At 36.3% G+C, this 13,357-nt stretch overlaps 2 protein-coding genes across 3 annotated transcripts in view; one reads left to right on the top strand and one right to left on the bottom strand.

Annotated features, from left to right (window-relative positions):
- LOC144955947 (serine/threonine-protein phosphatase 2A regulatory subunit B'' subunit beta-like) overlaps nt 1-8,579 on the bottom strand; it is a 32,099-nt gene extending 23,520 nt beyond the window's left edge. The window contains 2 exon segments of the mRNA XM_078886208.1: nt 1,891-2,024; nt 8,405-8,579. Coding sequence (XP_078742334.1) covers nt 1,891-2,024; nt 8,405-8,579 — 309 coding nt within the window.
- The window catches only part of LOC144955855 (serine/threonine-protein phosphatase 2A regulatory subunit B'' subunit delta-like), a 237,477-nt gene that overhangs the window by 183,843 nt on the left and 40,277 nt on the right, over nt 1-13,357 (top strand). The window lies entirely within an intron of this gene.

Below are 13,357 nucleotides of genomic sequence, written 5' to 3'. Positions count from 1 at the left end.
CCCTTAACGATTTGGCCGTCACCCCCTTCTGCAATCTAGGGACTTAACGTTCCAATCCCTCTCCATTCTACTTAATGTCCACGTGAATCTATCGCCAATCCCTTGATCTCATTCTCAAGACGACCACTTATCCAATCAGACTGTCTCCAGCATGCTGTTCGTCTGTCCGTCTGTCTTTGTGTCTGTCTATCTATCTATCTATCTATCTATCTATCTATCTATCTATCTATCTATCTATCTATCTATCTATCTATCTATCTATTTATCTGTTTGTCTATCTGTCTGTCTATCTATCTGTCTGTCTATCTATCTATCTATCTATCTATCTATCTATCTATCTATCTATCTATTTATCTGTCTGTCTATCTGTATGTCTATCTATCTATCTGTCTATCTATCTATCTATCTATCTATCTATCTATCTATCGATCTATCTATCTATCTATCTATCTATCTGTCTATCTATCTATTTGTCTATCTATCTATCTATCTATCTATCTATCTATCTACATCTATCTTCTGTCTGTCTGTCTGTCTGTCTGTCTATGTCTGTCTGTCTATCTATCTATCTATCTATCTATCTATCTATCTATTCTATCTATCTATCTTCTATTACTGTCTGTCTGTCTATCTATCTATCTATCTATCTATCTATATATATATTTTTTTTTTTTTTTATATATATCTCTATCTATCTTTGTCTATCTATCTATCTGTCTGTCTATCTATCTATCTATCTATCTATCTATCTATCTATCTATCTATCTATCTGTCTGTCTGTGTGTTTGTCTGACTGTCTGTCTATCTATCAATCTATCTATCTATCTATCTGTCTGTCTGTCTAACTATCTATCTATCTATCTATCGGTCTATCTATCTGTCTGTCTATCTATCTATGTATCTATCTATCTATCTATCTATCTATTTATCTATCTATCTATCTATCTATCTATCGGTCTATCTAGCTGTCTATCTGTCTATATATCTATTTATCTGTCTATCTATCTATCTATCTGTCTATCTATCTATTTGTCTGTCTATCTATCTATCTATCTATCTATCTATCTATCTATCTATCTATCTATCTATCTATCTGTCTGTCTATATATCTATCTATCTATCTATCTATCTATTTATCTGTCTGTCTGTCTATCTATCTATCTATCTATCTATCTATCTATTTATCTGTCTGTCTATATATCTATCTATCTATCTGTCTATCTATCTATCTATCTATCTATCTATCTATCTATCTATCTATCTATCTATCTATCTATCGGTCGATCTATCTATCTATCTATCTATCTGTTTATCTATCTACCTATCTATCTATCTATCTATCTATCTATCTATCTATCTATCTATCTATCTATCTATATGTCTGTCAGTCTGTCTGTCTGTCTGTCCGTCAGCCTGTTTGCCTCACTCTTTCTCACAACCAATGTCAACGTCGTAGGCCCTCAATCAAATTAGCTGTGCTGTTTGGCCTGATCCTCCCTACCTTGACCGTCTCACTCAGTAGTATAGTACTCTTGCACGTAATCCACAGACCGATTCCGTCATCATTATAGGTATCCACGCCACCTCCTTCGTCCCATCATCCTCCTCCTCCTGTCTGCCATGCCAACCTAAGGACCCAGCGTTCCATTCCGTCTACATTCCACTCCACTGTCTACCTAAATCTCCTCGCCAAACTCTCGATCTCCCTTCCCTATGCCATGTTGATCACTGATCCAATCAAGACAAGATTCCGCCAACATCCTATGGTACGCTAGGTATGGATTCCCTGGCCGGGTGACCTTGACCTTGACCTCGATCTTCCTTCCCAACCCAATGCCATGTCGATCACTGATCCAATCAAGACAAGATTCCGCCAACATCCTATGGTACGCTAGGTATGGATTCCCTGGCCGGGTGACCTTGACCTTGACCTTGACAGCATGGCATCAGCATAGAATGTACTTGAGGACGCAAAAGAACATCACTGCCGTCGTATGTTTTATGAAAAGTCTTTTTATTTTGGCCTGATTTTAAAAAAAATAAAGAGTAGGAAGAAAAACATTTGGAATATGGCTTTAGGCAAGGCATCAAAGCGCTTTGCATCAATTGCCTAAAGCAATGCATTGTAGGTAAAATACCTCAAATGCTTGTACACATCTTCTCCAATACATAAATTACGGACACACACACACACACACACACACAGACACAACACACACACAGCCAGACACAAGTGCACAAACAAATGGGAATCAAGATAAACAAGAGATAATCACATCAACTGATAGGCATTCGCCAAATGTATTTATCAAAATGGAAAGTTTTGAGGCGTTTCAGTTATCAAATTATAATCTAGTCTTAAGGGGCGGTTTGGGTCTTTTCAAGAAAAAAAAGAAAGTTAATTACCTATATTGGGGTTTTTTAATTATTCTGTATCGTCATTAGAGGTTAAAAAACACCATTTTTGGTGTTAATACCCGTTTTGCGACCAAATTTGAGGGTCTGTCATTCAAAAAGATATAACGTTCCACAAAAACTATTGAAGGAATGACCGCCATATTCTTCCCTCTTATCATAATTGGAGTGTAGTGTGTCGCCATAGAGAGATTTTACGGCGTTAGGTTATGGAATTTTAATTAGAGCATTACAAAGTTGAGAATCAAAATGTTATGCCAAAATTGATGTTAAAGATTCATAATTTGGATTATACTTCAAAACACAAATACCTCATATAAAAAAAAAATCTCTCCTTGGCGACACAATACATTGTCTGGGTGATAACTGTGGAAATTTCCACACAATTTCATTGAATGGATTTTGAGAAGCGTTTGACACAGTATGCCATACACTTAGAAAAATGCATATTATTTAGAGGACTCTTAATTTGACAAGTTTGAAGCTTTAGGAGTTTTTAACAGATTGGAGTCGTCTATATTTTATCTGTATTATTATTATGATTATGATTATGATTATTATTATTATTATTATTATTATGATTATTATTATTATTATGATTATTATTATGATGATGATTATTATTATTATTATGATTATTATTATTATTATTATGATTATTATTATTATTATTATTATTATTATTATTATTATTATTATTATTATTATTATTATCATTATTATTATTATTATTATTATTATTATTATTATTATTATTATTATTATTATTATTATTATTATTATTATTTGAAGTAAATTTTAATGCAATGTGGGAAAATTGAATGTTGGGCCTCTTGTCAACAATGTATGGCGGGTTAGCCACCCGTCAACCTCTTTTCCCCCCTTTTAACAATAATTATTGGAATGAGAGAGAGAGAGAGAGAGAGAGAGAGAGAGAGAGAGAAGGAGAGAGAGTGAGAGAGAGAGGGGGGGGGGAGAAAGAGAGAGATAGAGATAGGGACAGAGAGATAGAGAGAGAGACAGAGAGAAAGAAAGAAGGAGAGAGAGAGAGAGAGAGAGAGAGAGAGAGAGAAAGAAAGAAAGGTAGATATTGATAGACACACACACACACACACACATACAGAGAGAGAGAGAGAGAGAGAGAGAGAGAAAAAGAAAGAAAGGTAGATATTGATAGACACACACACATACAGAGAGAGAGAGAGAGAGAGAGAGAGAGAGAGAGAGAGAAAGAAAGAAAGGTAGATATTGATAGACACACACACACACATACAGAGAGAGAGAGAGAGAGAGAGAGAGAGAGAGAGAGAAAGAAAGGTAGATATTGATAGACACACACACACATACAGAGAGAGAGAGAGAGAGAGAGAGAGAAAGAAAGGTAGATATTGATAGACACACACACACACACACACACAGAGAGAGAGAGAGAGAGAGAGAGAGAGAGAGAGAGAGAGAGTTACGGTTGGTTTCCATGGTTCTTATCGTGCCTGTACTAAATACAGATATTATAACATGCAATGCTCTGCAAATGTTTATTACACCACGTCCTAATGAATGTATTGTGAGATGAACTTACAACAGTGATGAACTCAATACAACAGTTCGGCCAGAGGCCACGACATGCGATATTTGATTCAATAGTCTGATGTCACGTCGCCCAGCAACGGCGGCCATCGTGGTTCTAAACAAAGAAATGTTATTCTTCATGCTGGCTAGAACTTTTCATATGTCTTGTTATCAGAATGTGTAAAAGTCAAAACATGATCAGATTTATAATGGGTTTTTTTCCCTCTGGATGCACTTTTATGCTCGTTGGAGAAATATTTCATAAGGGCGCCATTGTTCCGATAGTTTAGAGCCAGTTACTAAGTTACCATGCGTACGAGGGAAGTGACGTCACGACTGTTGAAGCGTTATACAACACACACTGTCTTTATGAGTATGCCTGTACATATGCGGCTACGTGGTCTAGTGGTATGACACTCGCTTTCGGATCGGAAGGTCCTGGGTTCGAGCCTCGCTCGGCGCATAGTTGAGTTCTTGGGAAAAGGCTCTTTACTCACATTCTCTCACCGTATTCAGGTATACAATGAGTACCTGGTCGTTAACAGCGTTGATTCTCTGTCCGGGAAAAAATTGTAACATCGCCTAACAGGCGTCATGTCTCGTTCTGCATGTTACGTGTTGCTGTTGGTCAGGGACCCCTTGTGAAGCGCTTTAAGCACGTTTAGTGGATACTGCGCTATATAAATTCTCTAGTAATGGCATAATGCTATGACCTTCCAAAGTGCTGCCATCAGATTTCCAGAAAGACGTTTTATGACGTGGTAGTGTCGAGATTTAACGACGCTCTAGTAGTCTTTTGTGGAGTCGTTTGCACTTATTGCCACCAACCTATTAAGTGGGTCACAACATTGCGAGCAGGTAAAGATCTGAACAAGTGTTTACGAAAGGTGCCAGACAAAGCAAGGAAGAAAAATGCCAGAAAAAAAAACCCAAAAAATATCAGGCGACCTCAACTGGGGTGGACTGATTTTTTGGGATGTTTGTTTTCTTGTATTTTTCTTTCTTGCTTTGTCTGACACCTTTCATACACACTTGTTCAGATATTTATCTTATAGTGATGCCTGCTCCTTAATTTGTTTAACATCTTTAGCGCTAAAATAGAAGAAAAAAAAAACAACAACAACAAAAACAACCAACAAACAAACAAACAAAAAACAAACTTTGAGACGGGCACTGTTGTTGTAAGGTCAAATCTTAATAAAGATGTGTACGAAAAAGTGGCGAATAACGCAGCATGAAAAATACAAGACATTTTATCTCAAAAATCTCTAAATAGTAGCAATGCCTCGCCTGATCATGGGGGGGGGGGGGGGGGGTGAAGGGGGGGGGGGGGCTGATAGATAGATAGATAGATAGATAGATAGATAGATAGATAGATAGATAGATAGATAGATAGATAGATAGATAGATAGATAGATAGATAGATAGATAGATAGATGGATGGATGGATGGATGGATGGATGGATGGATAGATAGATAGATAGATAGATAGATAGATAGATAGATAGATAGATAGATAGATAGATAGATAGATAGATAGATAGATAGATAGATAGATAGATAGATAGATAGATAGATAGATAGATAGATAGATAGATGGAGAGAGAGAGAGAGTGTGCGTGTTTGTGTGTGTGTGTGTGTGTGAGAGAGAGAGAGAGAGAGAGAGAGAGAGAGAGAGAGATGTCTTGAATAGCATTTAGGTTATGGACAATGGGATCGGAATAGAAACATATAGCTAAATAAATGAGTAGATTATATATGTGAATGAAGAAATAAATAAAAGAATAGATAAATATATAAATAAATGAATAAATGAATCGATAGCTGGACATATAGAAACATATATAAATAATTAAATAAATAATTAAATAGTTGGACATATAGAAACATAAATAAATAAATAAATAAATAAATAAATAAATAAATAAATAAATAGGTTTAACGAATGAATAAATGTTTAAAAACTAAATATATAACGACACCACGTTACAGGAGTGTTTAATATAAAATCTTCCCTATTCTCCCTTCCTTAACGTGTTATGTTGTTATTGTTGTCTCTCCACCCACCTGTCTAATCAGCTCCTAGTTGACGGTGTGAGACAGGTGTATTGTGTCACGTGGGATAGGTTATGACTGGAAATAGACGTCGGCTGTCTTCTTTCTATAATATCATTATTATCATATTAATATGTGTTGGTTATCAATTGTGGCGGGTTATTGCCTTTGCCAACCCTGTTGTTTGAAGACTTCTCTGTACGTTTTGTTGATAAATAAATAAATAAATAAATAGATAAATAAATGAATAAATAGATAAATAAATAGATAAATAGATAAATAAATAGATAAATAAATAGATAAATAAATAAATGAATAAATATATAAATAAATAGATAAATAAATAAATAAATAAATAAATAAATAAATAAATAAATAAATAACTAGAGAAATTTACTATCGTGTTGGTGGTGGTGGTGGTGGTCGTGGTGGTGCTATTTGGGATAATAAGATCATCATCATCATCATCATCATCATCATCATCATCATCATCATCATCATCATCATCATCATCATCATCATATTCATCATAGTCATCCTCATCATCATAAAATAAATTTAAAAAATAAAAAAATCCCTTTATTAATCCCCAAGGGAAAATTTGTCTTTATTCCAAGGGAAGACTGGAATGACACGGGCGTCAACCGCAGTGCAGCGCCGCAAATTGAGCTAGGGCGAGGTGACTTACTCAAGGCCACACAACGAGGCCGGTAGTCGAACTCTGTACCTTTTGAGTACCAAGCAAAGACCGTACCGCTGGGCCACGCTGTCCCTATATCATCATCATCGTCATCATCATCATCATCAACATCATCATCATCAATCGAATCTCACGATTTTCCGATTGGTGGTAAGGAGAGGGTTAAGTAATTTTGGGACGACTCCTCCATCATCATCATCATCATCATCATCATCATCATCATCATCATCATCATCATCATCATCATCATCATCATTATCATCATCATCATCATTATCATCATGGCCACCACCATCACCTCTTACTACCGCTGTCACCAACTCCACCATCCATTTAAAAAAAAAGAAAGAGAGAGAGAGAGAGAGAGAGAGAGAGAGAGAGAGAGATAGATAGATAGATAGATAGATAGATAGATAGATAGATAGATAGATAGATAGATAGAGAGAGAGAGATTGAGAGATAGATAGATAGATAGATAGATAGATAGATAGATAGATAGATAGATAGATAGATAGAGAGAGAGAGAAAGAGAGAGAGAGATAGATAGATAGAGAGAGAGAAAGAGAGAGATAGATAGAGAGAGAAAGAGAGAGATAGGTAGAGAGAGAGAGAGATAGAGAGAGAAAGAGATAGATAGATAGAGATATAGATAGAGAGAGATATATAGATAGAGAGAGAAAGAGAGAGATAGATAGAGAGATAGATAGATAGATAGAGAGAGAGAGAGAGAGAGAGAGAGAGAGAGAGAGAGAGAGAGAGAGAGAGAGAAAGATAGCGTACCACGATTGTCTTTGAATAAACTTTGCGAATGTCGTGCGTACACCAATGCCAATGTACTGATGATGCTCTCTCCATCTATCGCATTTCCTTCGTTCTGTCCGATGAAAACAAGAAGAAAACGCCCCTATCTATCTCTGTTAGTTTATGTTTATGTTTATGTTTACAGCACCCGTCATGTCTGTTTTGTCAGCGTCTGCCGTCGTATGACAAAAGGAGGTAAATGACATGGGGTTAATTTTGAACTATGGTTGGAAATGTGTTCAGAAATTTAAGGATTTATTTTATGTTTTCAATTTCAAATTGGTGTATTTCTGATAGTATAAAATTGCACATTACCACGTGGCCTAGATGGTATTGTGTGACTTGAAATGAGGATTCCCATAATATAAATAGCTCATTTTTGTTTACGTAGGCACTTGCGTCATTTTACCATATGACGGCAGCCGTTGTCTTACAAAATATATGCTACAGGTAGTCAGTCTAGTTTCCTTGGTTTTGTAAAGTAAGGGCACGCCAAAGAATTATGGGGATAGCTAATCAGAAAGAATGTTCCAATTTAGATACCCAATGATATGTTTTTGTGTGTCAAGGTGTCAAGACGTCTTTCTATCTGCTATGGTGTTATCGTGCATTTATCCTATATTTCTCAAGTAATTGTTGTTGTCTTGGATTGAAATTTATATTGGTCTGTTCGACTCATTTCCCTTTATCTTTTGGACTATATTCCGGACTGTTTAAGTGTTTTGTGTTTTCAGGATTTCCAATTGAAACTGTGAAGGTAGTACAAAATTCTTCAACTTCTGCCATTATTTCACCATTCGAGGCATTAAATCATCTCATCATTGTATTATTATTATTATTATTATTATTATTATTCAATATCACCGTAACCGTCATCGTCGCTGTTCACCTGTAAACCCTGGTTGTTTTGATTATCTGGATTGTGATTGTTGTGTAAACATTCCGTGTCACTGTTTGTTTTGTCACTCTGTGACAAGAATCGTGAACTGTTTTCTCCCAACCGTAACCCCCCAACCTTCTCTCTCTCTTCAACGTACATATTTGATAATAAGTAGCCAAACCATGTCTACCCCAGCTTCCAATGCAAAGAGATTAAGAGGGGGTAGTGACGATCTACCGAGTGTTACTGACGAGATGTGTGAGTTGAGAAGGGAATTCATAGAATTGAGGAATGTAATTGATGGAGTTAAAGACAGCGTGAGCTCGGTTTTAGCGGTGTTGGGGCAACTCAGTACCATTAAAGATCAAATGGACAGGATATTAGAAAATATGAAAGGACAAGAGGAGAGGTTAGACAGGATAGAGGAGGAGGTAAAGATGCAACGAAGTGAGGCGAGAATTGTCAAGGAAGATGTGGGGGTGTTGAGAAGGCGAGTGGAGGTGTTAGAGGCGAGGGCGATTGAGAGTGAGGCCAGAAGCAGGAGGAACAACTTGGTGTTTCACGGTGTCGAGGAGAGGGAGGGAGAGAATTGTTTTGAACTGGTGGCGGAGTTGGTGCGAAAGTGCAAAGTGGAAGGAAGGGTGGTGATAGAAAGAGCGCACAGGATGGGTAGAAGAACGAGTGACAAAAGAAGGCCTGTCATTGCCAAATTCCTGGACTTCAATGACAGGCAACGAGTCAAGCTTGGGAGAAAGCATCTGCCTCCTGGACTTGGAGTAAGTGAAGACTTTCCGTCTGAGATCCGAGAGGCAAGACGCCAATTGATGGCGGATTTGAAGGCAGCCAAGAATGCCGGAAGAGACGCCTGGGTAGCATACCCAGCCAGGCTGATTGTGGACGGCAGGGAAGTGCGGACAGTGAGACCGACGACGACAACAGATCGACAATAGGAAGATGCGCCGCGGAGCCACCTTTCTAATGTATCCTTTTGTGTTTTTAATATCAATGGTAGTTTGGAAATGAAGAAAGAATGTCCTGAATTTGTTGAAAGTATTTATAAATTTGATGTAATTTTGTTAAGTGAGACGTGGACGAATGAGAGAAGTAATTTAATGTTAGATGGCTACTGTGAACCGTTCTGCAAACACCGTAAAAGAAAATCAAGGGCCAAACGGGATTCGGGTGGGTTAGTGTGTTATTTCAGGAAGCGTTTGGAAAAGGGTGTGTCAGTTGTAGATTGGGAGTATGAAGATGGTATGTGTTTTAAATTAGATAAGGAACATTTTGGATGGAATGAAAGTGTATATTTATTATTTGTCTACATGAGGCCGTATGGATCAACGCGCAGCGATTTTGACGATAATGTAAGTTGTTTTGATGAACTGTTAAATCAATTGACAAAAGTGACCGATCAGGGAGGGATCATAGTAGCAGGAGACATGAATGCAAGGACGGCGGAGAGAGAGGATTGTTTGACTGTTGACATTAGAGAGAACCAGACAGAAGAGCTTTCGGTAGAGAATGTTTTATGTGAAAGAGATTTCTTATGTAATGACATGACAGTTAGACGTTTTAATAAGGACAAAAAAGTAAATGACTATGGACTGAAATTACTCCAATTATGTTACACATGTGACCTTGCAATATTAAATGGGAGAACAGGGGAGGATAAAATGAAGGGATGCACAACGTTTGGCAATAAAAAAGGGGAGAGTACAATCGACTATGTTATTTGCAATAAGCGGGTTATAGGAAATGTGTGTGGTTTTAACGTCCATGAAACAAATGAAATGTCAGACCATAAGATAATATCGTTTACTTTGAAATTAAATAATAGTGAGCATAGACGGGAGGTAAGTGACGGTTTAGATGGGGTTATGTTGACAAAGTGGAAAGAGGATAAGAAGGAGAATTACGTTACATTATTAAATACAGAAGTGTGTCATAATAAGGTGAGCAATCTAATATATTTGGTACAAACTAACACAGATCCAGAGGTATTAGAGGGTAATATAGTCGAGTTAACAGATATTTTAACAGAAGCAGGGATAGATCATGTAGTTAGGATAGAGGGGAGAGGGGATAAACAAAGGAAAGGGAGAAGAAAGAAAGCACCATGGTATAACGAAGCTTGTCAGATCCAACGCAAAGTATTCACTGAACGAGCACATAAGTTTATAGAGACGGGGACAGGGGAAAACAGGACATTGATGTGTAAGGAAAGGAATAAATACAGGAAGGTATGTAGGATTAACAAAAGAAATTACAGTCGCAAAAAAGCGCAACATTTATTGGATTTAAGTAAGCATGAACCCCAGAACTTTTGGAAGGAAATAAAAAGAAATTCAGTATCACGAAGAGAGCTGCCAGATATAAACTTCTACGACCATTTTAAAACTTTAGCAAATAAAGAATCAGGGGTTGGGGAGATGGGTAGGGCGGAGATTGCAGAGGTAGAAAAGGATGTGGGAAGGAATATTATAGATATAGATATTTTAGATAAGCCAATCGAGATGGGGGAACTACACAAAGCAATTAAGGCTCTTAAACGCGGCAAAGCTACTGGAGTGGATAATATGTTAAATGAATTTATTATTAATGCAACTTCAGAAATCAAATTACTGATTTTATCAATTTTCAATAAGATACTGGAATTGGAATATTTCCCCTTGATATGGAGTCAGGGTAGAATTGTGCCGATTCTTAAAAAGGGAGATGAAAGAGATGTGAACAATTATAGAGGGATAACAATAATGAGTTGTATAGGAAAACTGTTTACAAGAGTGATGAATGAAAGACTAAATGTATGGGTGGAGGGAGAGAATGTGTTAAACGAGGTTCAATATGGATTTAGAAAGGGAAGGAGCACAGCAGATTGCCATTTTATTCTACATGGAATTATCGAGATATTGCTATCTAAAGGGAAGAAGCTACATTGTGCGTTTATCGACTATGAAAAAGCATATGACCTTATTGACAGATCCGCATTATTTACAAAATTGATCAAATCCGGTGTGAGCTCGAAATTTGTCAAGCTATTTAGAAACATGTATTCAAAGGTTGAGCTGGCCACAGGAGGTAAAGGTCAACAACAATTTTTTAAATCAAACAGCGGATTATTACAGGGTGAAAGCACTTCGCCACTTTTGTTTTCGCTGTTTGTTAATGATCTTGAAAGTAAATTAAGTGAAGATTCCATAGGATTACAAATACAGGATATTACAATTAAATTGCTCATGTTTGCAGACGATATGGCAATAATCAGTGAAACAAAAGAGGGTTTGCAGAACGGTTTAGACTCTTTACAAGATTATTGTATGCAATGGGGAATAAAGGTAAATATCAGTAAAACAAAAATCGTAGTATTTAAAAAGGGAGGGAAAACTGGGCAACAAGACAAATGGTCATATCAGGGTAAAAGTATTGAAGTAATCTCGTCATTCAAGTATCTAGGCTGTCATTTTAGCGCATCGGGATCTCTTACAAAATGTACACAAGAAGTAACAAACTCAGCCAGAAGAGCACTATTTTCACTTAGAAAGTATTTTAACACTAACACAGAAATTTTACCACAGATGCAAATGAAACTGTTCAATAGTACCATCTTACCAATACTGAATTATGGGGCAGAAATATGGGGTTTAAGAAGAGCTGATCCAATTGAAAGATTTCACCTCGGTTTTCTTAAATCCATTCTATGTGTTAAGCACAGCACACCAAACTGTTTTGTTTATGGGGAATTGGGGGTGTATCCTTTGCATATTGAAAGAAAAATGAAAGTTATTAAGTATTGGTTGAAACTTATTCGCCCAGGAAATAATGATTGCTCATTCACTCATGCAGTATACAAAGAACTTGTGCAATTGAATATTAATGAACCAAACACAACAACTTGGGTAAGTCTGGTGAAGCAGTTGCTGGATAGGAGCGGAATGGGCCATTATTGGGTTAAACAAAATGTAAAAAATGAAAATTACTTTCTGGCGGTTTTAAAACAACGCTTGGATGACATGTTTCTACAAGAGTGGCACGCTGAGATGTCGATGACGACGTCTGGACGGCTGTATAAACACATTAAAGACACCTTTGAGTTAGAACCATATATGAAACTGTGTAATAAATCTTACAGAGTTGCCATCTCAAAAATCAGATTGAGTTCTCATTTGTTTTATATAGAAAGGGGTAGATGGGGCACAAGAAAAGTAGATAGAAATGATCGTAAATGTCCTACTTGTGACGTAATAGAAGACGAATACCATTGTCTAATTGAATGTTCGAGGTATACGCAAGAGAGAAGAAATTGCCTGCCGGAAAAACTGAAAAATAAACCAAGTATGTTTGAATTTATCAAATTTTTGAAATGCAGAGACAGTAGACAGCAAGGTGATTTAGGTAGACTTTGTTTTAAGGTACAGATCGAACACAAGAAATATTTACAAGTATAATTGTGGTTTCCACGGCAAGGAAAACTTATTAAAATTGATGATAGAGAGAATAATGCGATTGTTTGTTTGTTTTCATTTGTTTTTGTCTGTTTAGTAACTGCAGTTCTGATACTAAGATGTGGTATATTATACAAAATATGACATGTTATATATATATATATATATATATATATATATATATATATATATATATATATATAAGTATGTGTGTGTGTGTGTGTGAGTGTGTATTTGTGTGAGAAAGTGGGGTGGGGGGGGGGGGGAATTGGGCATTGATATTAAAATATTGTATAATAGTTTACCATGATAAAGATTAGTTGCGATTGCACAATTGGCTTATTGTTGTTGTTATTGTTGTGGTTATTATTGTTATTATTATTGTCATTATTGTTGTTATTATTATTATTATTGTTATTATTATTATTGTTGTTATTATTATTGTTATTATTAATATTATTATTATTATTGTTGCTGTTGTTGTTTTTGTTATTA

This window comes from Berghia stephanieae, chromosome 10 (assembly GCF_034508935.2).
Source record: "Berghia stephanieae isolate SIO BIC M18660-M18661 chromosome 10, UCSD_Bste_1.3, whole genome shotgun sequence".
Lineage (NCBI taxonomy): Eukaryota > Metazoa > Mollusca > Gastropoda > Nudibranchia > Aeolidiidae > Berghia > Berghia stephanieae.
Note: the sequence above shows the minus strand (reverse complement) of the source record. Positions and strands in the feature narration are given on the sequence as shown.